The sequence below is a fragment of the Myotis nattereri genome (genome assembly GCF_964212035.1).
Source record: "Myotis nattereri genome assembly, chromosome: 11".
Taxonomy (NCBI): Eukaryota; Metazoa; Chordata; class Mammalia; order Chiroptera; family Vespertilionidae; genus Myotis; species Myotis nattereri.
This window is the reverse complement of record NC_138086.1, coordinates 21,391,498-21,418,233: the sequence shown is the minus strand read 5'-3', so window position 1 is coordinate 21,418,233 and position 26,736 is coordinate 21,391,498. Positions and strand designations below refer to the sequence as shown.

General features: G+C 46.5%; 2 protein-coding genes across 3 annotated transcripts in view; both read right to left on the bottom strand.

The window, feature by feature from the left end:
• The window catches only part of STRIP2 (striatin interacting protein 2), a 37,254-nt gene extending 19,612 nt beyond the window's left edge, over positions 1-17,642 (bottom strand). The window contains exons 1-13 of the mRNA XM_081102165.1: positions 17,477-17,642; positions 13,619-13,688; positions 10,209-10,283; positions 8,934-9,068; positions 7,494-7,614; positions 6,425-6,493; positions 6,123-6,229; positions 5,164-5,291; positions 3,791-3,994; positions 2,150-2,385; positions 1,828-1,893; positions 1,115-1,178; positions 318-389 (exon numbers count right to left, since the gene is read on the bottom strand). Of these exons, the coding sequence (XP_080958291.1) occupies positions 318-389; positions 1,115-1,178; positions 1,828-1,893; positions 2,150-2,385; positions 3,791-3,994; positions 5,164-5,291; positions 6,123-6,229; positions 6,425-6,493; positions 7,494-7,614; positions 8,934-9,068; positions 10,209-10,283; positions 13,619-13,688; positions 17,477-17,605 (1,476 nt within the window). The 5' untranslated portion in view covers positions 17,606-17,642. The remainder of the gene's footprint in view (positions 1-317; positions 390-1,114; positions 1,179-1,827; positions 1,894-2,149; positions 2,386-3,790; positions 3,995-5,163; positions 5,292-6,122; positions 6,230-6,424; positions 6,494-7,493; positions 7,615-8,933; positions 9,069-10,208; positions 10,284-13,618; positions 13,689-17,476) is intronic.
• Positions 17,643-24,393: 6,751 nt separating this feature from the next.
• Positions 24,394-26,736, bottom strand: part of AHCYL2 (adenosylhomocysteinase like 2) — a gene marked incomplete at its 5' end in the record, with an annotated part of 164,561 nt that continues 162,218 nt past the window's right edge. For both annotated transcript variants that reach the window (XM_081102807.1, XM_081102808.1), the window contains 4 exons: positions 24,394-24,569; positions 24,941-25,061; positions 26,325-26,403; positions 26,524-26,592. In XM_081102807.1, the coding sequence (XP_080958933.1) occupies positions 24,563-24,569; positions 24,941-25,061; positions 26,325-26,403; positions 26,524-26,592 (276 nt within the window). In that variant the 3' untranslated portion in view covers positions 24,394-24,562. The remainder of the gene's footprint in view (positions 24,570-24,940; positions 25,062-26,324; positions 26,404-26,523; positions 26,593-26,736) is intronic.

Here is a 26,736-nt window from a genome sequence, read left to right as displayed (position 1 = left end):
ACTCGTGGTTGGATGCCAACCACGGTCTTAGCTTAACTGTCACCTTCTGAGAGTTCTACCTACCTTGACTATCCAATCTAAAGTAGTCTGTCATATAATTCTATTTAAAATTTCTTCATTATGTCACCACTCTCTGATAGCCTTGTTTCCTTAATTATTTGTTTAGCTTTTTTCTCTAACTTTGACATGTTGTGAAATTAGAGACCTTGTCTTGCCTGGCACATAGTAAGATCCCCAAAGCATGCACACATGCTCTGTGACAACACTGCAAACATATTCCCCCTGCCCCCTTCCTGTGCAGGGCCCTTTCAACTCACCAAAGACATGGGGCACTTCTCCAGCTCCTCCTCATTCTTGATCTGAACATCTGCGATGGAGACGTATTTGTGCTGGGGAAGATAAGACATCAACAAGAGGCTGAGGGCCTCAATCTCATGTGTACCAGCCTCTTGCTTAACTTCCCCAATGACAAGGAAATGTCCTATTTATGGATCTGTCATCCCAAATAGGCCATGAACTATTTGAAGGCAGGCGTCTCATTCACCTTTGCACCATTAACACTGAGCGAAGTGCTTCATATACAGTGTTTGTTTGTTCCATGTTTCCAATTTGTTGAAGAGCAGCAGATACCTAAGCATTTGCCTTCAGCCAGCCAGGAACAGGCCCTTGTTTCTGCTGCATGTGCACGTGGACATGGAGTGATGATGATGGGGTAGGGGGGATTCAAGGTCTGTGTATCTTAGTCTTTGTGCTCACACACTGTAATGTAGAGCAGTAGCCTGCGACTCAGTCCTGAACCTTTGGAAGTTAGTCGTCTTACAGGCAGAGAGAAGTGAGAGGAGAGGAAGGGAAGAATGAGAAGAGAGAGAGAGAAAGGTGGAAGGAGGGAAAAGGAATGAGAGGAAGAAAGAATAACCTCATCTATCTGAATGAAGGAAACTGGTAAGTAGGGAGAGACCCGATTTCTTCCTCTGTGGCCAAAACGCCTTCAGGGAAATGTAGAATAGATTCAGAATGTGTCTGGTAGAAGAATCCTGCCCAGTTCGAGGGCCCCACTAATCCAACAGCCCTGATGGCTCACTATCCCTGAAGACTGAGCGCCCGCCCCGGTCACCTGCTTTAGGGTCTTCACACTCTCATGGATGGGCCTGGGTAATCCAACCAAGGTATCCGTGTCCCTGTGAAATGCAAGGCAACTAGGTAAGCTTCAAAAGTATAAAGAATGACTCATTCCCCCTGGAGTCACATAGACCATGCCACTTTCAGCTTCCAGGTCCCCTGTGATTGCTTTAGGACACAGAAAATTACAGAAATGTTTGAAAATAAGGTTTCTGTATAGTCTGTTGAGGACTCACTTTGTCTGGGAGTGGCAGGTAGCCCAATGCCACTTTGACTGTGAAATACCAATAACAATGCCTTCTCAGGTTTTGTAGAGGCCAGTGGGAAGGATTCATGAGGGTGGGGAGATGGGGGGAAAAACTAAATCTGTTCTGACCATGTCTCTTCTTCACAGAATCCTGGCCCATTAGAGCAGGTAGGGCCCTAGAGACCTTATAATCCAACACTCTTATGAGGAAATTGAGGCCCAAGAGGGAAATGACTTGTTGCTCAAGGCCCTACACTAGTCAAGAGCGTAAAAGTTCTTTTAAGAAACTGGAAGGAAAAAATTCCATGGAAAGAACCCAAAGTAGTTACTGGGAGTTGCCCATGGCCTAACAGTTCTAGGCTGCACCGTGACTACCCAGCAAAATTTCTCATTCCAAGCCACCACTCACTCTGGCCCCATAAGAACCACTCTATAGCCATTCTGACGATTCAGTCACTTACTGCCCCAGAGTGAATCCGATGAACTTGTTCCTGCTTAGCTCCAAGAAGTGCTCAATGTCCTTCTGCCTGAGAGGACGGTGGAGATGAACCCCAAAGAAGGGAAGAAAAGCAAACCTTGAGAGAGAGAACCTTTCTGGGCTCCTGCCCCTCCAACTGGAGGACCGGAGCAGTTGGGGAAGAGAGCAGCCAACAGAGAGAACTTCAAACATAGGAGTTCTGACTCTCAGACCAGCTTATTGTGCCTTTAACACAAAGACCATACCACCCTGGGTCTTCAATGACCGAAACCCCAAAGTTCAGGGTCCCTAACTTTCAAACGTACCTGACCTTTGGGGCCCAGGGTAGGCCCTTGGGAAAAGCCACCCGCTCAGCAGAGAGGGTTGCCTGTGAAAGTGGAGGTGGTACCAGAGGGTCCTGTTCTAGCAGGTCTAACTCTCCGTCCAAGGTTCGTTCTCCATCGCCAGCAGGCTCCTCTTCCTCTTCTGTGGCTGGTTCCTCCGTCTTAAAGAGATCTCTTTCATTGTAAATGTCCAGGCTGTCCTGCTTAGTAAGGAGTTGCTGGGGTGGGGGAAGAAAAGTATGCAGAGATCTCACCCTGGGCATCCTTGTCTGAGGTCACCCCCTCCCCGACAGGCTGTTAGAATTCAGGAAACATGCAGTAAAAGAACCCAGCTCTTGTGAGAATATCCCTTTCCAACTTCAACCCTACTGTCCCCACCAGGCCCGATCCCAGGACAAGCAGCTCTCAGACAACCAAGCCAATAGAGAGGGAACAGAGCACAGATAATCCCAAAGTCACAGCTACTTAGCTTTCAGAAAGAACTGATGCCATTTTTTTTTTTTTACACCAGCACTTTCCTTCCTAATTATGCTCTGCTTAAGTGAACATTCAATTAGTTTGCCTTCTGTGGGCATACACCAGCTGGCTGGCTGAGGAAGAAGAGAACAGAAGCTTGCTGCTAGGCAGAGGGAAGCGAGTTTGGAATTTTAAATTTTGTCACAGAAAGAAAAAGATTGGACAGAAATAGGCCAAAAAGTTAACAGTTACTGCCTCTAGTTGTTAAGATTGTGGGTGATTTTTTTCTCCTTTCTTCTCATTTTATATTTGTTCCAAATTTTCTATAATGAGTAAACATTCCTTGATAAAACAAAAAAAAAATCAAGGTTAAAAAAATCTCACTGAAGATAACAGGCTAGATAACTGAGTGTGACTGTCTGGTCCTGACACCGATAGTTGGTGAACTCAGGGAGATCAAACAAATGAGTTCATGGGAACATGGTTGGTCTCAGTGCAACTTGTCATTTCGACCTTCCAGAGATGCAGACTATACCTAGAATCCTAACCTGTCATCTCCCAAATGTAAGCCTTTCGTTCTGGGACCAGACAAACATATGGCTGACCCAGAGTAAACCTTCTTGCTGCTGAGAAAATAGGAAAGTGCCACACATCCAGGTACAGGGATCCTCTAGGAGACCTGCTCAGGTGCTTTGGGTCCTTATACCCTAACCCAGTGGTCGGCAAACTGTAGCTCGCGAGCCACATGCGGCTCTTTGGCCCCTTGAGTGTGGCCACGAAGTTTCAATCGCACTGTACGTGTGCACCCGCACGTGGTATTTTGTGGAAGAGCCACACTCAAGGGGCCGCAGTTTGCTGACCACTGCCCTAACCTAACTCTTGTTCTGGTGCTAAAGAGCTCAAGGTGCGGAGGTCCAGGTCAACGACCCTGTGGCGAGACCTGGATCTACAATGCGATATCACAATGTTACATCATGATAGTGCAGGCACCTGTCAGGGCTGGGGGATAAAAGCCAAAGTATAGATTGCAAGGTTTCAGGTTGGTCACAGGGCCAACCAGGGGCAGGATGAGCTGGGTCATTTACTGCCCTTTCCTCCCACATCCAGAGCAGCTGAGAATCTTGATTTTTGGACAGCGAGTGTCCCACCATCTGCTTTAGTGCATACCCTTCGAGAACCACGGCGGCCTCGCAACTTGGAGGGTGGTGGTGCCAGCTGAGACTCCCCCAGGTCCAGAGTGTAAGAGGGCGGGGAGGCGGCACGCATGCTCTTCACCACCTGGATACTGTCCTCAGCCAGTGGCGGCAGGCCCAATTCTGCCCGCTTCTGTACTTTGAGAGCCTGTAGATGCTCAAATCCACCGAGGGTAAACTAAGGGGTAAAAAAAAAAAAAAAAAAAAAAGGGACAGAGAAGCGAGGGGAAGGGAGGGAAGTCAGAGAGAGCAAGGACAGGAAAGCATGGGTGGAGAGGAACAGCCACCACCTCCAATCCCCCTCAGACCCCAAATTAAGTAGTAATAATAAAACAGGAAGGGGCAAATGTGGTTACTAGCCCGGTCTGAGGAACTCAGGCACCAGGACAAAGCATTATTTACTGACTCAGGGTTGGAAATATCACCAGAAATTAGGAAAGGGACTCTGAGGGGCCTCCACTAAAAAAAAATACATACAACCCAGGAAAATGTATCTCCCTCTTTAAGAAACACATCCAGATGCTAAACCCAGGCACTCTATTCCTCTGCAGTTGGGGTGGAGGGGGGTGGGGGGGCAACTGTCTCTTGAAGTTGGGGAACTTTAAGAGACAGTTCCCCCTATAAAGCCAGTCCTGTGGGGTGGGAGCCAGAGAGGAAGGATCAGGTGAATAATTAGTAACAAAACTACAACCATACATTTATAAGGACTTCGTGTTCATCTGGATGGAGGGCGGGCACTAACCCCCCCATTTTATAGTGAGAGAAATTGAGGCACAGAGAGTTGCCCAAGGTTGTCAGTATGAGCAGAGGCCAGATTTCCCAACTCTTAGCCAGTGTTCTTTCCACAAAACATCAGTTCTATCAGGGGGAGATGCAATGATACCCCAATTCACAGAGTGGCCAATCTTGTCAGTCCAACAGAACCGGATAACCTGCTCTAACGAGAACATCTGATTTCTCTAGGACAGCCTAGATCAGTGATGGCGAACCTTTTGAGCTCAGCGTGTCAGCATTTTGAAAAACCCTAACCTAACTCTGGTGCCGTGTCACATATAGAAATTTTTTGATCTTTGCAACCATAGTAAAACAAAGATTTATATTTTTGATATTTATTTTATATATTTAAATGCCATTTAACAAAGAAAAATCAACCAAAAAAATGAGTTCGCGTGTCACCTCTGACATGTGTGTCATAGGTTCACCATCACTGGCCTAGATGTCCCTCCATTGGTTAACAGCTGCCGGAGTCTTCTGCCTAGCTCCTGCCTGCAGAATCAGAATAGAAGAACCTGAGGTAGCAGAGGGCTCTGCTGATCTGATGAGTTAGGAGGAGAAGGAGCCACTCACCATGACCACCTTCCAAAGCAGAAGCAGGACCTTCTTTATGGGGAAGTGGGGAGCCAGGCCACTACAGAACTTGGTAACCATGGAGAAAAGCAGAAGGGCAAAAGGCTCCTCATTATGCATGGAGAAGCCTGGAGGGTGTGGAGAGAGGCAAATGAGAAAGTGAGAATGAGGGAAGGGAAAACCTGCCCAGTAATCCTGATTCTGGACACGCTCACCACCCCTAACGAATCTGAGTACCGCCTGACCAGTGACCGCGTGGCTCAGTGGTTGAGGGTCGATCTATGAACCAGGAGGTCATGGTTCGATTCCCAGTCAGGGCATGTGCCTGGGTTGCAGGCTCCATCCCCAGTGGGGAGGGCATGCAGGAGGCAGTCGATCAATGATTCTCTCTCCTCTCTGAAATCAATTTTATATATATATTTAATTTGAGTACTTGGTCCTGAGAAGGAGGCTTAGGGAGTCCCCAGAGGGAAGCCCCTCCAGGGCAGGAAGTGAGGCCCTGGAGGTACATGGCTCACCTCCCACAGCTTGGGTGGATACCAAACTAAAAGTAACAGTAATAACGATGTTACTTCTGGCTGAAGGACTCAATGCATTTTGAGTCACTGTCCCACATCAATGAATATATTTTAAAATCCTGTTGGCTTTCATATCTTATCCCTCTCCGATGACACCAACTTACATTTTTTCATGTGGGATTCATGATAGAATGGAAGAGGGGTGCCTATCCCCATTTACAACCAAAGGAATTATGGTACAGAGAGGACATTTGGTCCGAGCTCAGACACAGGGGCAATTCAGGCAGGCCCTCATGCCTGCTGTACCGTATCTCTGTCCTAAAAGGATGTTAATTAAAATAAAAATAAAAAAGGAAAGGCTGCCTGTCTCTCTTCGGCAGATGTTAGGCCTCCCCTCCACCACCAGCCCCAGCCTCACCCTTCCTTAGGACCACTTCTTACTCAATTCAGTGCGGAAGGTCTCCCTGGCCGTCCTCCACCCACAGGAGTCTGTTTCTCGCTCCAGGCGGATATTTTCCACCAGTAGGTACAGGACACTCAGCAGCACCCTGGGGTTATAGAAGGATCACAAGAGGTGCCCGAGGCAGCTCCCAGCCTACAGTCAGAGACCTCAGTGATGGTCTCTGTGGGAGTCCAACCCAGTGGAATTAGCAACTTCGAGTGGTCTGGTGCATCAGGAATTTGAGTAAAGAGTAACCCATTGCTGACCACCCCATTCCAATCCCACGGCTAGCCCCACTCACCGGAGCTCTGTGCTATCAGCAATGGAGATGGCTGGTTTTCGAACAGCACTGCTACAGGCCTGGCTGTTGCTGCCATGGGAAGGAGGGAGAAAATGAGAATCCATACGGCCCCTTTACTCACTGTGTTCCCACCGATCATACACACAAACATGAGTGCCTGCTATTCCCTGGCTATGTAGCTATATAGAAATTGGTCTAGCCCTAGCTGGTTTGGCCCAATGGATAGAGCATCGGACTGAGGACTGAAGGGTCTGGGGTTTGATCTGGTCAAGGGCACATGCCTGGGTTGCAGGCTTGATTCCCAGTAGGGGGCGTGCAGGAGGCAGCCGATCAATGATTCTCTTGCATCATTGATGTTCCTAGCTCTCTCTCCCTCTCCCTTCCTCTCTGAAATCAATACATATTCTAAAAAAAAGAAATTGGTCTAAGGTAAAGGAGCCCATAGAATTCCTCTGTCACCTCAGCATAGGACATGAAGATGGGCAAGGGTAGGGTTTGTGATATTCCCTCCTCTTGTAATCCCCACTGTGGCGGGCACCAAGTAGATGCTACACAACACTTGATGGATAATAAACAGACTGCACCCTATCTAAAACTCCTGGGTGATAGACATGAGATAAAATGAGGGTTCACTACAGTGATTAGAGCAGATAAGGCCACCCCTAGAGCTATAACCCACGAGGGAAAGAATTGGGCACGTGATAGGAACTGGCCCTGTCCCTCTTGGGTCATATTTTCAGCCAGAAGAGCTTTCTTCATGGATTCCAGAGTTAGGATGAGCTGAGAAGGGTTGGATAAAAAGGCAACACACCCAAGATAGGCCTCTGAAGCCCAGGATTGAAGCTGTAAGTGGGGCAGAAGCAGCTGATGAGCCCAACCTGGGGGAGGACAGAATATCAGAGAATATGGCTGAGAGGAGGAGAACTGTCAGTGTAAGCTTTGGACCAACATGTGAATAGACCCAGCTCCACACAGGGGTCTCTATGGTAAGGGACTCAGCATAGGACATGAAGCAGCCTAGGACAGGAAGGGGGTTGTCTCAGCCAGCCCCCCCACTAAGGCTTCTTACTCGATTTCCATGTGGAGTAGCTCCAGGAAGGCTGAGAAGGTCCCCATCTGATAGAGCAGGAAGCAGTTGTATCTGGACCAGTGTAGCACATCGACCTCTGAATCACATTCCCCAAAGGTGCCTAAAGGACCAGACAGTGCCACAGGGGTGGAGGGGGAGGGACTATCCCAGTTCTTTCCACTCTGCCCCATGATTTTAGGACCATCTTTCAACACCCTGTCCAATAATTTGGCTGACAAGTGTAGGGCAAGGGTCCCCCAGACCTTCCCAGAATGAGGCAGGGGGGAGGAAAGGCAGACTCCAGTTAGGTCCAATGTGCTCATCAATGGCCGATCTTAAGTTTGAGTTCTCTGAGAAGTAGATCCAGAGATGAAAATTAAACCACAAGCATTTTATTTAGGTGATCCCAGGAAACACCAGCAGTGAGGTAAGGAAGAGAAGGCAGCTCAGAGCTCAATTCCAGGTGGGGAGAAGCTCTGGGAAACAGTATAAAACACACAACCCAAAATCATCTTACTCAAGAAGGGTGAGGCAGTCGGGCTATTCGCTCACTGTCCACTGTCAGTCGCTGAGGAGCGCTACTGGACCGGGGGAGCACATTAATTCCCCAGCACTCCTGGCAACACTATGTGTGCTGCAGAGAAAGCCCTCAGGCAGGAAGGTGAAGGCAGAGGCATCTGGGAGTTGGTCATAGTACCAGACCCAATAGATATGGTTGGGCATTTGTTTGCTATAGTCTTCCCTTCCCCTTAAATCATGTCCACTCTCTTTCCTCTCCATTTATGACTTTTACAGTTTTTAGCTCTCAACTCGTCAGTTCTGCCAACAGTCCACTTATTTATAATTTCAGGGTTAATTTTACTATTCCAATTAGGCTATCTTATTTCTTTCCAACACCTGGTAACAGTTCTTTTCTGGAAAACTTTCCTCAATCTTACTGAGTTCTGATCATCTCCAAATTACTCACAGCATCCACTCCTGCTGCTATTTGGCTTGAACCTTCTAAATGCCAACAAGAAACAGTGCAGAGGGTCCATACGTGCACCTGTGGCACACCCTGCCGCCCTCCGTGTCAGGGCCAGGTCACCGATGATAAAAGAAGTCTCCGTGCTCAGCTGGTAGTACTTTGGCAGCTCTGGCCATACTAACACTCTTGCTAGTCTCCAGATACAATTATAGCCCAGGTTAAGGAAAAGAGAAGCCATAAGAAATCCTGATATGCCTGGTAAGATAAAGGTTGATTCTAAGGGATCCAGAGCAGTAGCTACTACCATCTCATCTTCTTCATAAGCACCAGGTCCCGCCTAGCATGTGACAAGATCTGTCCTTAAAAGGCAGGGACCTTGCTTTTCCAGCATGACTTGCCCCATCCTACGCCTGGTAACACCATTTTTATCCCTAGTCTCCACCCCTCTAAAGTTGGCAAAGGTGGTCACTCACCTTGGGCCAGGTAGAGAACAGCTCGGGCCACCTTCAGTCGCCGCTCTCTACTGACCACCTCCAGGCGGTCCAGGAGTCCCATCACATAGGCCTTCTGGGCATCTTCCTCCAACTCCAGCCATTCCTTGCCCTGTACTGGGGACAGGCCATATAGATCCAGTGTCAACCACTGCCTTCCCTTCCTGGAACAGCCCCTATCAGCATAGCCACCTCTGATCTCAGCTCCCTAGACATTCTTCTCTTTAAAAGCTGTCCTTATTTGGCTGAGGAAAAATAAGGGATGGGAAAAGTAAATGACCCAAAACGTTCTTGCCTGAACCTACTTTGCTGCCTCATCTTCTTGCACATCCCCTCCATCCTCCACACACAGCTTATACTGTTCTATCTTCCTGTCTTTCTTCAAGGTGTTCCCTCTATATTCCTACTTATGCAATTCCCGTTCATCATTACAGATCAAATACAAAATTACTTATTTCCCACAAATGCTCCAGGAAGAAGTTCTATCCTTAAAGACACTTTTTACTTCTTTTTTGACACTTACCAGTTTCTCTTGGCCTGAGCTAGTTTTGTGATATACACATCTCCCTTCTGCTATCTAACTATAATCATCTCTTTGAAGACACTGCAAATTCACCTTCACCCCTGCCTCCTGCATCTCTGGCACGGAACAGGGTACTCACCACACACTTGTTGAGTTGAAAATTGAATTGCCACTGACCAAATAAGGGAATGGAGGTCTGAGAGAATCAGTGTGCACACATGAAATTATTAGATTAGAGGCCCGGTGCACGAATTTGTGCATAGGTGGGGTCCAGCCAGCCTGGGCTGGCGGGGGGCGGGGGGGGTTTGGGGATAGGGTGGGGGGAGGGGACGCAGGAGGTTGGCTGGCCAGCCAGAGAGGACAATTTGCATATTAGCCTTTTAGTATATAGTATGCTATTGAGAGTGAGGCAGAGTTGGAAGCAAGGGTTGAACATTAAGGTTAAGGACGAGGCTAAGCATAGGTTCTACCAGTCAGCAGGGCACCAGCCCAGCCCCACCTCCCTCTGCCCCCCTGGCCCTTTACATCAGGGAAGGGGACACAGCTCTGGCTTCTCTTGCTTCCACTCCAGGGCCTCTCCCCCTGAGATATAGGAAACTCTGTCCCATATGCAAGGAGGGATAGAGAAGTTATACGGTTATGGAGCGGATGAAGAAGGATCATACTTTGTTTTAGTTTTTTTTCTAGATCAGGTGAAGGTATCATGAAGAAAAAAAATAAGGGTCTGGAATCACCTTGAGTCTTGAAATCTTCTTCAAAGCACCTCCTGTTAGTGGTGAATTCCAGGTTTTCAGTGTAGCTATACAATTCTGTGCCAGGAAAGACAGGACAGTTACAAACATTTAATAGACCCTTACTGAAGGGGTCTGGAGTAGAGAGGGCAGCATGAAAGAGCTAAAGCTTCCAATACATTCCTGTGTCCAATTCAATCCAGAGTCAGCTTCCTCCTTTTTGGAGCAGTTAAAAATAGCCACTTGTGTCCCTGGGTGATTAAACCATCAAACCTGTCCTCCTCCTGCCAGCTGGCTGACACAGCAGAGAAGGCCGGCTTCAACATTTGGTGAGGGCCAGGAGGAGGGTTGGAGCTGAGAGGGCTCCTGTTTCTTAGGGCTGCAACCCCTTCTGTTTGTCAACCCAGATGGGGATTACCCAGTCTCTAGGAAAGAGGAGGGCAATACAACTCCTGAAACTTAGAGGCCAGGGTGAGGGCTGAAGAATAAGCATTAGATGGCTCTTTGGGTTTAGAGCCAACTCATTCTCTCTCTGCTAAGTTTCCTCGAAGGGTATAGAAGTTTAGGTTCCTGCTCACAGCTACCCGGGCCCAGGAAAACCTAACTTTGTTGACAGTAGCCTCTCAATACAAAATGCTTATAAGAAATATAAATGCCCTTTCTCCTTACACACACACACACACACACACACACACACACACACACACGTCAGAAAATTATACCAGTACCCTCATCTTACAGAGGATGAAGAACTGAAGCTAAGAAATCAATAGGTGATAAAACAGATTTCCTCAAAACCCTGTTCCTTAATTGAGATCCTTGCTGGAAATTTAACTAGATCACAAATCAAGAGAAATTCACTTATGTTCCAGCCAGTTATCTAATGGCTGAGAAACACTTTGTCTTGGAGCCAGAGATTTTAAAAAAAAATTTTTAGAGAAAGGAAGAGAGGATTGGGGGGGGGGGGGGAGGGGGAGAGAGAGAGAGAGAGAGAGAGAGAGAGAGAGAGAGAGATTGATTGCTTCCTGCATGTGTCCCAACCAGGGATTGAAACAGGCAACTTGGGTATGTGCCCTGCCCAGAAATCAAACTCCGCCACCTTTTGGTATATGGGAAGATGCTCCAATCAACGGAACCAGGCTGGGAGCCAGGGCTTTTGAGTCCTGAGTTCCAGAATCCTGGAGTGACCAGAAGCAAGTCCCATCTTTGAATCTTAAATTCTTCAGTCATTTTTGGAGTGTGTGTGTGTGTGTGTGTGTATTTAAGAGTAGAGCACAAACCCAATCAGAAAAGGGAGCGGTTTCTTAGGTACTAAACTTTTTTGCTTTTATTTTTAAATTTTAGATCCTGAACTTTCATATACAGATAAATATAGAATACATATGACACCTGTGTATCATCTACCCAGATTAAACAAATACTAACACTTGTCATATTTGCTTTAGACATTTAAAGTTCCCTCTTCCTCTCCAGTCTATTTTATTTCCCTCTCTAGATGTAACCACAATAATGAAATCGGTGTATATGCTTCACTCGCCTATTTTTATTCTTTTATTACTTATGTATGTGCCTGTAAACACATAATATTGTTCTGTTTTAAAAGTTTTTATCCAAGCAGTATCTATCATATTGTATAAATTATTTTTTCTTAGAAACCCTTTTTATTATGTGTCTTTAAATAGTTTTTTATATGAAAAACAGCATGAACACATCCATTCACTTTATGGATACTGCTCTCAAATGTGCAACTGCACTGCCTAGAAACATCTTTTAGACTCATGTTTATGCAGTTTGAAGCATGTATAATTTTTTTGTCATTGTTTCTTTCCCCGCTCAACACTGTTTTTAATATTTATTAACACTGAAGCATATTGCTACAGATGGATAATTTTAAGGACTATGTGACATACTACAATCTATCCATTCCCCTACTAAGTGGTCTTACATTTCCCACAATGGCTGCAATCAATATCTTTGTACATGTTTTCTTATGCCCAAGTGTTTTTAAAAAGTGTACATCTAGACCACTGGGTCATAATAGGTGTAGGTTTTCAACTTTGCTAGATATGACCAAACTGCTTTCCAATTTTATTATACTCTGCTCCCTCATGCCAAGCAGTGTATAAAAGTACTCATTTCTCTGCGCCTTCACCAACCCTAGGCTTTTAAATTTTGCAATTTGATGAATGTAAAATAATATCGCATTATTTTAATTTGCTTTTCCCCATTTACTTTTTAAATTATTATTATTGATTTCAGAGATGAAGGAAGGAGAGGGAGAGATAGAAACATCAATGATGAGAATCACTGATCGGCTGCCTTCTGCATGCCCCCTACTGGGGATCAAGCCCACTTGATCCTTGACTGGATCAAACCTGGGACCCTTCAGTCCACAGGTCAATGCTCTATCCACTGAGCCAAACCAGCTAGGGCTAGTTGAACATCTTTTCATGTATTTATTGACTGTATGGTTTTCTATTCTATAAATTCCTATTCATATTCTTTGACCATTTCACCATGTCTCTTCTCTCCCTACCTCCCTTCCTCCTTACACACACACACACACACACATTTTGTATTCTAATTTTTTGTTGGTAATTAAACTTAGCCATTTCAAAATTTATTCCCTGTACTTATTCACAAGAACTTCTTTAAAAACATTTGTCTCTTTTCTTTGAAAAAATCATATCTCAAAGTATCACTTCCACGTGACAGAATATTTAACTTTCACACCATCTCCACCCAAAGCTCATTTATTAATAACTGGAATTCACAGCACGTGTAACATGGAGGCCCTTAATGTGAGGACATCATGTTTAGCCCAAGCTAAAAACCCAGAGAGAAGCAGCCCAGCCCTGAAAGGAGAATGAGATCACACCACTCCACTCTGAGGCTAAAGGTGATATGCCCAGCCTTGCTCAGCTGGCCAGCTGTCTATAGAGCTTTTCTTCAGCCATTGCTGAGATTTATTGAAAGGGCAGGTGTTGAGGGAAGACAGCCAGATGGAGCTAGAAGAGAAAAGGAGAGAGACAGAATGGAACAGAGAAGGAGAGGGTGGCAGAAAGAAGGGGGCATGCAAAGATACGGGTGAATATGGGAAGAGAAAGAGGAGAAATAGGAGAAGGTGGAGAGAAAACAGATTTGAGAGTGCACCAAAACAGAATACAGAGTGTGAGCGGACAAGAGTGACAGAATGAGAGGATGGAGAGTAACACAGCCACGGGAGAATTCACAGGAAGAAATGTGAACAAAGATATTTACCACTGAAGGGTGGCGAGAAGAGGGAATGTGCAGAACAGCTTTTGTTCTGTAGCCACTTGTTGAGAACAGACAAGCTGCCAAGGGAGATGACAAGCCCCTTCCCTCTCCCTCTTGGCCACCTTCCACTCTCTACAGACCCATCTACCTCATACCTGACAACTCTGCTGCGTGCCCATCTGCGTCTCCATACTCAAATTCCAGAGTGGGGCAGTCCACAGAGCCCTGTAATGGAGAAATCTTTGCGGTAACTTGGGGAAAGGGTTGACAAAAGGAGGTTATACCCTAATTTCATCCTCGTCCCCTCTTGGGGGCCAAGGTTAGATCAGGGAGGCAGCTAGAAGAGTTCCATCTGTGCCTTTCATCTAAGAGGTAACCTTCTACAAGCCAAAATTTGAGGCTCCATGCTGGGAGGGGCTGAAGATTCCTATGTAGAATCAGAAACTGGGTAATGGGCCAGGATTGTGAACAGATATGAAAGGTATAATCTGTGCCCATATCTGACCTCCATAAACACAGACCAGAAGAGCATCTAGCTGATCCCCAGAAAAACGAGATGAACAAAAACAAGAGGTGAACTGTGTTCTAACTTCAGTTCTGTCATTAACCCACTATATGATTTTGGGCAAATATCATTCTTTGGATCATAATTCCTCATCTGTAAAAAGAGGTCCTTCAGCTATAATGTTCCAAACTTTAGGGCTGTCAAATAAGGTAGCATTTCTGCTCCACTCTGTATTAAAGACTAGATTTCCGATGATTGTGTGGGTATAAATTGTTTTAATATGATCCCCTAACCCAGTGGTCGGCAAACACACTAGTCAACAGAGCCAAATATCAACAGTGCAACGATTGAAATTTCTTTTGAGAGCCAAATTTTTTAAACTTAAACTATATAGGTAGGTACATTGTTATTAACTTAATTAGGGTACTCCTAAGGCTTAGGAAGAGCCACACTCAGGGGGCCAAAGAACCGCATGTGGCTCGAGAGCCGCAGTTTGCCAACCACGGCCCTAACCTGTTTAAGCACGTTGGGGTATATTCCTACTAGTATGTATTAATCTATCCGAGTTTTTAAAATTTTGAATCTCAGCTCTTTGACATACTGTCACATATTATGTGATCTTGAGCAAATTACTTAACCTCTCAGTGTGGTGTAAGAAAATATATTTAGTCTTTGCCCCACCTCCCTCCCATTTCTGGCACAGAGCTCCTGAAACCTCTGGAATTTCCTGAGTGATGGGAGTGTCTGATATTTATAAGGGGCCTTGTCAACCACTTGTGTTGAAGCTAATGAGGTGACTCACAGGAACCCAAAGAGTTTCAAAGGAGGGGCTGGCCCTACCTCAAGGGAGGGGAGGAGGCTGGAGACTGAGTTCAATCACAAGGCCGGTGGTTTAATCAACCAAGCCTAGGTAATAAAACTTCATTTTAAAAACCATGAAACAATGAGGTTTGGGCACACAATGCCCAAATTTTCCTCATTTTGCCACAAACTCTGTCAAGGACTTTGGGAACCAATTAAACCAGGGGATCTGGCTCAAAGGGGCCAGAGGTGAATCCTTTGGTAAGTGAAGAATCTTTTTATTAAGCAAATGATTACCATCTAACTTTCTTTTTAAGTTGAGAAGTTCATACCTAAAAGCCATCGTGAAAGGGTAGGTCAACAGTGCCCTATAAACAGTGACACGTACATAGGAGACTCTCTTGACTTATGCCAAATAATCGTGTTTCAGTAATTCTTTAGAGCCCCTAGAGAGGAAAGAAAACCATCTCTCCTGAGGACTATCTTACACGGGAAAGCAAGAGGAGGGAGGGAGGGAAGAGCCCGCGGTCATCTGAGGCTGGCACCAGGGTGTTGTAGTGATACTGACAAGTAGAAGCAGCTCTCCTGCTGCAGTAGAAGGTAGGGGAAAGCTAATCTTTCCAGCCAGCCTTTTGGCAGGCAACGAGCCCAGATAGAGAGGATCACTGCAGTTGTTCATTTCCAAGCATGGCAAGTGCAGCTGTAGGCAATCGGGAGGTAAACTGCAGTGCAGGTGGAAAGCTCTGAGTCTCTGGATACTGAGCTCACTGGCAAAGGTAAAGTACTATCAGAACCTGTTCCTGAAGCAGTGGTTTTCAACCTTGGCTGCACATTAGAATCACCCAGGAATCTTTTTAAAATCCTTATGTCTGGGCCTCATCCTCTTGAAATTCTGTTTCTTTGTTACTAATGTTGTGGCCCCAGCCCATAACAAAGACCTAAAGGAAGACTCGATAGGTAGGGACAAGGCTTCCGGCGTCAGGAGTTTCAATTCACTCAAAGAACATGTCATTCTGAAATTATGTTAGTTATTAGCATACTGTCTGTCTCTCCACTCCCACTGGAATATTAGCTCCGAAGAGCATAGATGTTCTCTTGTTCACGGCTGTATTCCTAGCACCTAAGACAGTGCTGGGCGTATAGAATAACTATTCTCTCCCCCCAAAATACACCACATTGGAGCAAGAACAATGTGTCTAGGGGGGAAGGAAGCAAAGGGTGCCCTAAAAGGCCAGGTTGGTACTGAGGCAGGGGGGAGATGACGTGGTGGATAGAACCCTGCCTGATCTAGCAAGGCAGGAGGGCTGCACTATGCCTCTGAAAGTGGTGCGACTTGGGGGCCAGTCTTTTTACCTCTCTCTACCTCTCTCTTTAAAAAAATGGGATGGTTTCCTCCTCTGTCTGTATCAAAATGGAAAGCATACATGAAACCCCTTTGGAAACGGTGAGAGAGCATTCAAATGGTAAACCCTGGACTTGGATGCTTAAGGCCGGGCACTCAGGTCCAGCTCTGCCCCTCCATGTGGCGATGTGCAGTGCTAAGAGCTGCTTGGAACTGACCCGTGACATGCACGGTACCTGCGCTGCATTAGACATTTTACACTCAATTATCTCACTTTGGCTTTATTGCAACATCCCGAGGCACACCGCGTTAACCTCATTTTACAGATGAAGGAACTGGAGCTCCTGGAGGTTTGGCAATTTGCCAAGAGTCAACACCGAGAATAAATGGCGGGGCTGGGATTCAAAACCTGGCCTGCCTGACTCCCAAGCTCGGTACTCCTGGCCCCTGGGCCAGATGTATGATCGTAGGCAAGTTACTTCTGTCTCTTTCACGTCTGTAAAGCCAAGGGCTAACCTGGGGGGGGGGGTCGCTACAGACCCTTCCACACCTGACATTCTGTGGTCTGTTCTGGTCCCACTCAGACCCAGCTCTGCTCCGGGCTGGTTGATGGAGACTGGCTGGAGGAGGACGGGGGGAGGGAGTGATATGAGCCAATCCTTTCATCCTCCTGGCTAGGGTTTTATTTGTTTATCTATTAATTATTTACTTATTTATTTATTTTTCCAGAAGAGGAAGCGACCCAAACATGCATACTCCTATGTGCGCGTTTGGCTCCTGGGACAGCCCCATCCGCTCACTCCTGTGCCCGCCCCGCCTGAATCCTGTCTCATTAGCCCTCCAGGTAGCGGTCCCGAGGTCGGCGGAGCCTGCCCCCCACACGGGGGCGTGGGAAGGGGAAGGCAGGGGCCCGCGGCGCAGCGGGACCGGCTCGGGAGCCTGGGTGGCGGCAGCGGCCCCAGCCCGCTCTCCTGCCCGGCGGCGGCGCTCCAGCCCCCGCCCCTCGCGCAGGTCCCCCGCCGCCCCGCGCCCGTTTGCTCCTCTGCCAATGGGAGGTACGACGTCCCACCGCCGGGCTGCAGCTGCGAGCGACATAAATCTTTGAAAAGTACCTGGTGCTCGAGATCCGCTCCATCTCCCGGCGCGGAGGCCAGGGGGCTCGAAAGCTCCGACCTGCTCGCGGCAGGAGAGGGGAGGGGAGGGCAGGGGCTGCAGAGCCCAGAGTCCAGACAGCGACGCACCCGCAGGCGCCCGCTCTCGGGGGGACTCGGAGCGCGGGAGGGGAGCCGGGCCATAGCCCCGCAGCCGCCGCCTCCCGCCCGCGGGCACCTCCCGCCCCTCACAGGCGCTCTCGGGGCTCCTCACCTCTGACTCCCGCCGCTGGCTTCGGAACACTTCCCGGCCCTTGGGCGGCGCCTGCTTCCCTTTGCCGCCGCCGTTGCCGTTGCCGTTGGCGGGCGGGCTCCCGGCCCCCGGCGCCACCGGGTCCTCCATGCGGCTGCGGTCAGGGGCTCCGCTCAGCTGCTCAGCGCGCTCTGCCCCAGGCGACCCCGCCGCCGCGCGCCGCCGGCCCGGCCCCGCCCCCTGAACAGCTATTGGCTGCGGCCGCTTCCCTCAGCCCCGCCCCGCGGCGCAATTGGCTGTTGGGCCCCTTGGAGCGGGACTTGGAGGGGGGCTCTTCCCAGGGGACAGCCCCGTCTTTTCTCCGTGTCCTGCGGCGCCGCGGGTCGCGGTGGGCTCCCGGTGGGCTCCCAGCTCTACCTCCCGAGTTCTGGGCCCGAGCTCACGGCGTTATCCCTTTGCTTCTCTCTCGGGGTCTCAGCACTCACCTCCTCCCAAAGAGCGACCTTTTCGGGGAGCTCTGTGCTTCACCGCCCGCTCCACTGCAGCTGCTTCCCCGTGACCACAGACCTCTGCCCCCGACCGCACGCGTCCCACATCCGCTTCCACCGCAGGGAAGGGACGACCCCGCCAGGGGGCCAGGGACCGCTCCGAGTGGGGACTTAGCTGGGAGACTGGGGGTTCAGGGGTGAGGCGGGGCGTTTTCGCTTCACCGAGATTGCGGGTGCCTCTCAGGGCCGCTCCTGGTCATCTGCCTTTCCCTGCAGAAGTGGGCACCTTCCCCATGTTGTGATCTGGGGAGTTAAAATGGAACGGAGAGCGAGCGCTCCCGCCCCACCCTCACCCCCGGTCTAAAGCTTCATTCTTCTAAGAGCCTTCCTGGGGGCAAACGAGGCTGCGAGGCTTGCTCAGCCTGGAATTTATCTAAAAAGCAGGGTGGGCACGCCACACAGCCTCGTTTGCCCCCAGGAAGGCTCTTAGAAGAATGGAAATAAATAAATAATTAATAAATAAATAAATAAATAAATAAATAAATAAATAAAAGCAGTAAACGTGTTGGTAATAGCCACCCCAAGTAAGCAGCCTGGGGAGAATGGGTGGGATTGGCCGGTGACCTGCCACTCTTCCCAGGCATTGCACCAGGGACCTTTCAGGTATATCACACCGCTCAATGACAGGTTGTTCTCATGAATCCAATGTCACTGGTGAGGAAGCCGGGACCCACAGAGATGAATTACCTCTTGCAGTTCTCAAGGCATCATATTCTATCTTGTTTCAGTGCCTTCAGATGTGCTGTTCTCTCTCTGGAGGAACTTTCTGTCCTCTTGGTTAACTTCTGTTCTTCCTTACAGGTTCTATGTAGTCATCACCTCCTCCTCCAGGAAGTCTTCCTTTTGACCCTCCTCAATCCTTCCAGGTGGTGTTGGTGTCAAGCCAAGTCAGCCTGGGTCCAAAATCCTAATGTTTTCCACTATATCCCAAAGGGAAGGGCCTGTTACTCCCGTTTCTTTCTTAGGGACAATTCTGTTCCTTTCTTAAACCTATCCTTCTCTCACATTTTCCTCTGCTGGTTAGTAGGTGATAGGTCAGGCAGAGTTGAGAGAGCAAGCAGTCCTTGGAGCGTTCGGAGTTCCTTTTTCTCCCTGGCCCCCAACATCTTATTGCACCCTCTCATCATTTTCCCTTTCCTTTCTTATTCCCACCTCTCACCCTCCGCCTACAACCTGGATAAAAGCTCGAGAGTAGAACCAAGTTTAATTCATTTTTGTATGCCTCGTTTATGTATTGTTAACATAGGGTTTATGTACTATTGACTGAAAAATTATTTGTTGTGGAGGCTGTCCCGTGCATTGTAGGATGTTTAGCAGAATCCCAGGCCTCTCCTCACTAGATGCCAATAGTTCCCTCCCTCTTGGGTGACAACCAAAAGTCTCCAGATATTGCAAAATGTCCCCAGAGGGGCAATATCTTCTGGGGTTGAGACTCACTGGCTCAGCAGAATTGAATTCATATGAATTTCCAAGAAAGTCCCTGGCTCAAGGCTGAAACTATTTGATTTTGGAATTCTTCTCAGGGTATAATTTGTTAAACTCTTAAGGACTCGTACTCTGCTTTAAAATTCACAACCTACGCCTCGCTCATCACTGCTTCAGTGTGGTAAACCTGCCACAGCACAGCCCATTAGGGATTTTTAATAAAAGAATCAAATTACCCTTCCTTCCCTCTTCCCAATACCTCTCCTCCTAAGCAGTCAGAGCTCTAGGATTGACAGGCCCAGAACTTCACGTTCTCTTTCGTGAGCCTAGTCCAGTGATGGTGAACCTATGACATGCGTGTCAGAGGTGCAAGCGAACTCATGTTTTTGGTTGATTTCTTTGTTAAATGGCATTTAAATATATAAAATAAATATCGCAAATATAAGTCTTTGTTTTACTATGGTTGCAAGTATCAAAAAAATTCTATATGTGACACAGCACCAGCGTTAAGTTAGGGTTTTTCAAAATGCTGACACGCCGAGCTCAGTCGGCAGGATCCCCAATGGGGGTGGCAGGCAGGAGTGGCCGCTTTTGAGGCTTGTTCCTTTCCAGCCTGTCAGTAGGGCAAAGAGAGCAAAGAGACCTTCAGTTGAAAGTAGGATTGAGGCCTGCTCTCAAGACCCCTCTGGCCCTTATGTAAAGCTTTTTGTTGAGTCTAGAGCTCCACCTGGCTTCACTTTCAGAGAAGGGTTTTGAGAAATTGGTATTGTGGAGTTTGCAAAGAATCAACATGAGGATAGACCTCAATGTATTATCTTTTTCACAACTAGTAGAATGGAAGACAGTAAAGGTCAGACATCGATCTATGATAGGTCCAGACTTTCAGAGTTTGTCCTAAGGAGGGAGCTATCTGGAAACAACAACTGGAAGAAGTAACAAGAAACCAGATTAACTGAAAACTTTGAAAGTCATGGAATTGGCACACACTCACTTTCTTTTAGTTTGTCAACAATGAGTGGCAGCTATCATTACCATTAACCACAGAGGTGACCATAAATATACCTGGGAGATAATTAGGGGTTGGTCTATAAGTTTTTCCGTCTTTGTAGAGATGGCTCCCATGCTGAGTTATTTTTAAACTTCCAAAAATTCAGGTTTCCTGAGGCCACTGGTAGAGAGAGGGCTAGAGGTATAAATAGGTATATTACAAGGACCAAATATATCTCTTTCCCCATATAAGCACTCCACTGTAATCCATGGAGGTCAGATATATGATTAAATAGGTAACACCTTACATAGAGAAAGTTTAAAAATAAGATGCAGGAAGTCTTAAAATACCTAATTTTTGAGGATATCAGGCAGCCAAGGTAAAGTAGTAGAAAAAGAACAGAATAGCCTCCTCTCTCCAAAGTCATGTGTGGGTGTAATGAGAAAACATCCTGCATTCAGAATGTAGAACTAGTTTAGGTTACCAACTAAAGAAGCCAGCTACCAGAAAGCTGCTCAAAAATGGCTTCTAGTACTGGCCATTGAGGAAGAACAAGAAGTTAGTTAGATTCATCCTCTGGTTACGATTTAGTTTGGCAAAACCTGACTTAGAGACAAACCTCTGCCAGATTAATTTCTTTCTTCCCTTTGGTTGTATGTTGTCAGGTGCTGATGTCGGGGTTGTTTGGTCCTAAACCAGTGGTCAGCAAACTGCGGCTCTTTGGCCCCTTGAGTGTGGCCATGAAGTTTCAATCGCACTGTATGTGCACGCCCGCATGTGGTATTTTGTGGAAGAGTCACACTCAAGGGGCCGCAGTTTGCCGACCACTGTCCTAAACCCTGGGATGCTAGCTTCTGTGCTCTCCAGCTAAGGGTAGTACACAGGGGGCTTGGGGAGTTTATAATGAGGCTTTAATTTCTCTGCCTTAAGCCTACACTTCTCAACTCCCCAGTGTGGTGGTTCTGAATAAGTAGTATAATTATACATGCAACGGAGGGGTGGGGTGGGGGATATTAATTAGTGGAATGACCCATGATAGAATAGGGATCCAAGGCTAAGGCCATTCAACATGCCTATTGGTAACTGCTTCAGTTTTTCACATCCTTGCCCTACAGCAAGCTCTTTAGCCTGTTGCCCAGAAACCTCTCTCATCTCTGTATTAGTAGTTTATAGAAGCAAAGAATACTCTCAAGACAGGCATCCATTTAAGAATATTTTATTTATCTTTTGAGATTACATGTTCATTATTGCTGATCTAATACAATCACTTAGACATAAAGATTTCCAAGAGCCTCTTCAGAAATGGTGATCCTTAGAGGTTTTATTTCCTTTCGTTAGATGACAATGAGAACTAGATGGTTATTTATATATATATATATTTATATATGTATGTATATATAGTTTAGAACTTGTCCATATATGATTTGCTGGTGTTGCCTATTTTCTTTCAATAATTTTCCTTAATTAAAAAAGCTTAATGCAACAATGCATTCGAATTTTTTTAAAACTGTGACAAAGTTAATTTTGAAAAAACCATAGGAGCAGCAATTTTAGGTCTGTTCAGAGAAAAGCCAAGCAGAAAAAAAGCTTTGCAGGAGTATATGGCCATGGGAGCCGTGCTCAAATGGGAGGATAGGATGAGGAGGGAGGAGAGCAGAGGGAAGGTGGACCAAATACTTTTCTTTAAAAAAAAAAGAAGAGAGAAGGAAAACAATTTTTTCATTAAGAAGACAAAAAAGACCTTGAAAACTAGCACAAATTCATCATAGGGAAAATGGTAAGTATTCCCACAGGCCAGCGCCACATAAAGGGATAATTAGTTTTCTTTCCCATGCTTCCAGATACCTAGGATGCGTCTAGGTGAGAGCTTGAGAGAAGAAGACACATTTGCTCTGATTCCAAGGGTAGAGGGAATAATGACCAAATTCCAACTAAGGCAGAACCCAAATTCTCAGGAGGCTTGTGCCTCCTTCTTCTCAATGATTGATGACACAGGATCCCCAGAGAGAAAGGAGAAGCCATCTGGAACTCAGAGGCAAATACCTCATTATGGGCAGCAACACTAACAACGTAACCTAGAAGCCCAGTGTGGCTCCTTCTTCATTTGGAAGGGCATGTTCTGTCAGGATCAGCACAAAGGAAGTTCCATAGAGAGCCAGGCTTTGCTGAGAAACAGCAGGTTATGACTTTTGGCCTAAGAACATAATAGGCCAGAGTCCAGATATCTGCCTAAGGAATTTTCTCTAGATATAAGATAAAGTACAAAAATCTGAATCTTTTGCAAAAGGGGTCCAATTAATTAATACAAAAATCAGAACTGGTTAAGCAAATGAAAAAAATTAAATAGCCCTGTGGAATTTTCAGCATTTATGATCTCCTTCATGAAAGAATATAGCCATGTGGCTTTTTTCCAGTGCTTGCTAAGACATACGGCCTTTGAGTAATCAGACCATATGGCTGAGCCTATATATTATCTAATGAAGCAAACAGTCATTTACCTAAGGTCCACTCCCTGCCTCCAAAAGGAAGATCACTTCCAGAGGGTGTAGGTGAAGAGCAGGGTTAAGTTGGAGCAGGTGGAGGTTGGGGAGGAGAATTAGAGTGGGAAGGTTACAGTGACCCTGGGTGGTCTGGTGTTTTCTTGAGTCACCTTGGTCTTGACTCTTTGAGGCAGACCAGGATAGGAAAAAAACAAAACAGGAAAACAAACAAACCTGAGAGTCTAATTAGGGTTGGAAGGGGGAAAGGGGACTCACTTCCTTCAAGATTTGTAGGGCCACTCTAGACTTTAACTCTTACAACTAATCTGGTTCCATTGGAACCCTAAGACCAATAGGTCTGTCTCCAAAAGGAATCAAACTCTTAGGTGGGACATAAAATTTCAGGCTGCTCACATTACTAATTGTTTGTAATGTTGGAGTTACTCAAGAAATGACTTCTGAAACACAGGCCCCTAAGATGGAAAAGGCCAGAACATAAAAAGATACCCTAACAAAGAAGAAATACCAGGCTAAATTAGAGACAGATTTCAGTTTCATCGACAGCTGAATGTCCAATGACATTCAACCCTGACTTTGACCATCTGGACACAGTTTACAGTGTCATCTCTGTACAGTTAGTTAAGCTGCAAAGATCTTCCCAGGAGACAAATAAATACATTCTGCTTCTTTAGGGTGTCAAGTTGTGGGCCTGAAAGACCTGTCCCATTTCCAAAGACATACACTCCAAATCCCTTGGAAAGTATGCCTTTTCCTGCTCAGTTTCAGAAGCAGTTTTAGGCAATAAAAGGAAGTTTCAGGAAGCAATGTTCCACATTTCTGAGACAGTGTCAATTTGGAGGGAGCTTCCTGGGAAACTATCCAGTTAAATGACAAGGAAGTACAACCATGGGCCCCAGTAGGGCTGCCTCCCACTTCCTGAGCAGAGAGAGGGCAGTTTGGGTTAGAAAGATGGCAAAACATATGTCTGACAAATATCAGAGATGCTGAGAAAATAATGGAAGCACATTCCTCCTGGAACCAGAAAGCGTTAAAATGGACATAAGTACTTGAGAAGAAAGGAGTCCCGGGTAAAGGAGTTCCAGTAAGCACAGGCATAGCTGAGTTCTTGGTGCAGCTTGCCAAAGCCATAACAATCCTTTCGAACCATTTTATAAAGAAGGCAGTGACAATGATGATGGCTGGGGACCCAGGCCATGTTAATACAGTGGCTTCAAAACAGCCTTATCTGGGGACAAACCAAAGCTGAGAAAAGCAGCTGTTGAAAATGTATCCCAGAAAACCCCAGGAAACAAGGAGTCCGGAATCCCGGGACTCACTCCTGAGCCTGAACAAGAGAAGGTGACCACTGCTAAGGCTTCAGTCAATAGGGAATAATGCAAAGGATGCACTGGGAATGGTTACCCATTTCTTCCCCTCCTCAGCCTGTCCTCTGCGGCTCTCACAGCCCTCGGGGCAGTAACCACTCTGGGCCAAGGCGACAGGCACAGGATTCTAGGTTTTAATAAATAAATAATCTAACATATAAGGTGAGCACGGCGGGCAGCTGATTAGAGAAGCAGCTTGCTGGGTTCCTTCCTGTGTAGGAGTGGAGAAAAGGCTTGGAGTTCTATTCCTTAAAACTTCTTCTGGCTTGAGTTACAGGAACTTAATACCTGGAGGGAAAAAGAAAGATGAGACTGTGATGTTATCAGCTTGTGGGGATGCTGGGACATGAAGAGCCTGCTTAGAGGTGTACGAGGGAGGCGGGGACTTTTCTGGAGTGTGTGGGGAGGGTAGATAATTGTGTTAAAAAAGCCAGTATTTCTCTATAAAGAGGTAAAAATCATCAAGAAGATGAAATGAAGAAAGGCAAATTCAGGGAAGGGAGCACTAATGCCTTGAGAAAGCCTCAAAGAGTCCTTTGCGGGTGGCAGCGAGGGAGGGGGGTTTATTTTTCTGATTCCAGGTAAATATGGCGATGATGCAAAGACCAATTCGGTCTTCACTACCCAGGCTTCCCTGTTTTCTAGGGAACCCAAGGCACCTGTAGTAATTAGGCTTGAAGGGCCCATTCTTGTTGAGTCCCAGATACTTGGCCTGCTCATCTGTCAGCTCTGTCAGGTGGGCATCAAAGGTTGGCAGGTGTAGGCTGGCCACATACTCATCTGGAACAGACCACAGAAGCCCTGGTATAAGCATTCATGCCTCTTGTCTGGCTGTCCTCTCCATGTTAGGCCTTAAAAAGTTGAAAGACACCTTCTAATTCTTGGAGCTGAATGAAAAACGCTCAACTTTTGCTCACTGGCCCTTAGTTCTAAGGAATGGTTGCTTCAACTTTGAACCCATAACCTTTCAAAGCCATAACCTTTCTTCCTTACAAGCTGCTTTGGTCTTGAACCTTTCCTTCTCCTCAGGGAGAAATGAAAGAAATAGGCCTTTGGGTCTAAAAGAAAGGATGGGCTAGTGGGAGGACTAAACAATGGGAAGCTCCAACTTTAGTTCTGCCTCCAACTCTATACCTTGAGTCACTCAGAAAAACTCACATCTGGTAAACCTGAAAGGAATGACTAAGGATGATACCACACTTGCTTTCAGTATGTTTAGTTCTCTTATGATTTGTTTACATTCCCTTTCCTGAATGCATATTACTTATTCAAAATTTTATGTCATTTCCTATGTATTTGTTTGGTCTCCCTAACTTCACTTCATATTCGTTCAGAATATGCCCTGCTCTATTTCTTTTATATCCTTCCAAGTGTCTACTCAAGGAAAACATGTCAACTTCTAACAGCTGCTTTGCATTTAGTGCTAAAGCAAAATGAAACCAGAAGCTGATTTATTCCCCGATCTTTGTGTCAGGAGCTTATAAACACAGTTTCAGTTCAGGTGCTTGAGGCAGGTTCTTTAAAAATTTAAGACAGTTTAATGTTTCTCTTATACAAAACACCCACATAACTAAACTCGTCATAGAAGCTATTCAGAAGCTTTCCTTTGGCTGGAACAATGGGTTAAGAGTTAGAAGGCGTAGAATGAAAGTCCTCCGGTCTGAGTGTTTGGTAGGGGCTGTCTAGAACTGGAATAAGTCAGATGTTGCAAGGTAGGAGATGATTCCTCTCTCTTGGGGAAAATCTTTTTCTTCTTTGAGATTCTTACAGACAAGATACTTGATGAGAGAAAACCCTTAAATGCACAGGCAGGTAAACAAAATCATAGCAAAGTGTCGTGACTTTACTGGAGCAACCCATGTGGAACATGGGATCAATCAGCTGAGGATGGAACCTAGGAATTCTAGCTCCTACTTTACAAGATAAACATCTCTCTCTCTCTTTTTTTTCCTGTCCTTATGAAACAGCATGCTCCCAAACTTCAGTTAACCTCTAATTCTGAACTACTTTGGTAAGGATGGGGTTGGAAGAACACATACTTACCCATTTTCTTGGGCAACAGGTAGACATCCTGCTTATAGCGACCCTCAGGGGCATTGTAAAGCTCTATCAAGGCAAGAGCCTAGAAAAACAGAGATGGATGCTGCTGTGCCATTCACAGCCATCCGCCCCATACCAAGTAAAACCCTGCTGGTCTCAGGATCCTCTCCAGGCCACTGCTTTCCCTTTCTGGAGGCCTTACCTGAGTAGTAGCGGTAATTGAGAGCACAAATGTAGGCACTGTGGAGCAGCTCAGGTTCAGCAGACGGCCCTGGAGAGCAAGGATTACGACACAAACTGGTTAGGACCAAGTCTCCAGCCTTTGAGGAGTGAGGGAAGAGCATGCCTGCCTGTTTCCAAATACTTCCCAATAACATCGCTGGGCAAAAAGCAGGTGTTCAATAAATAGAAATTA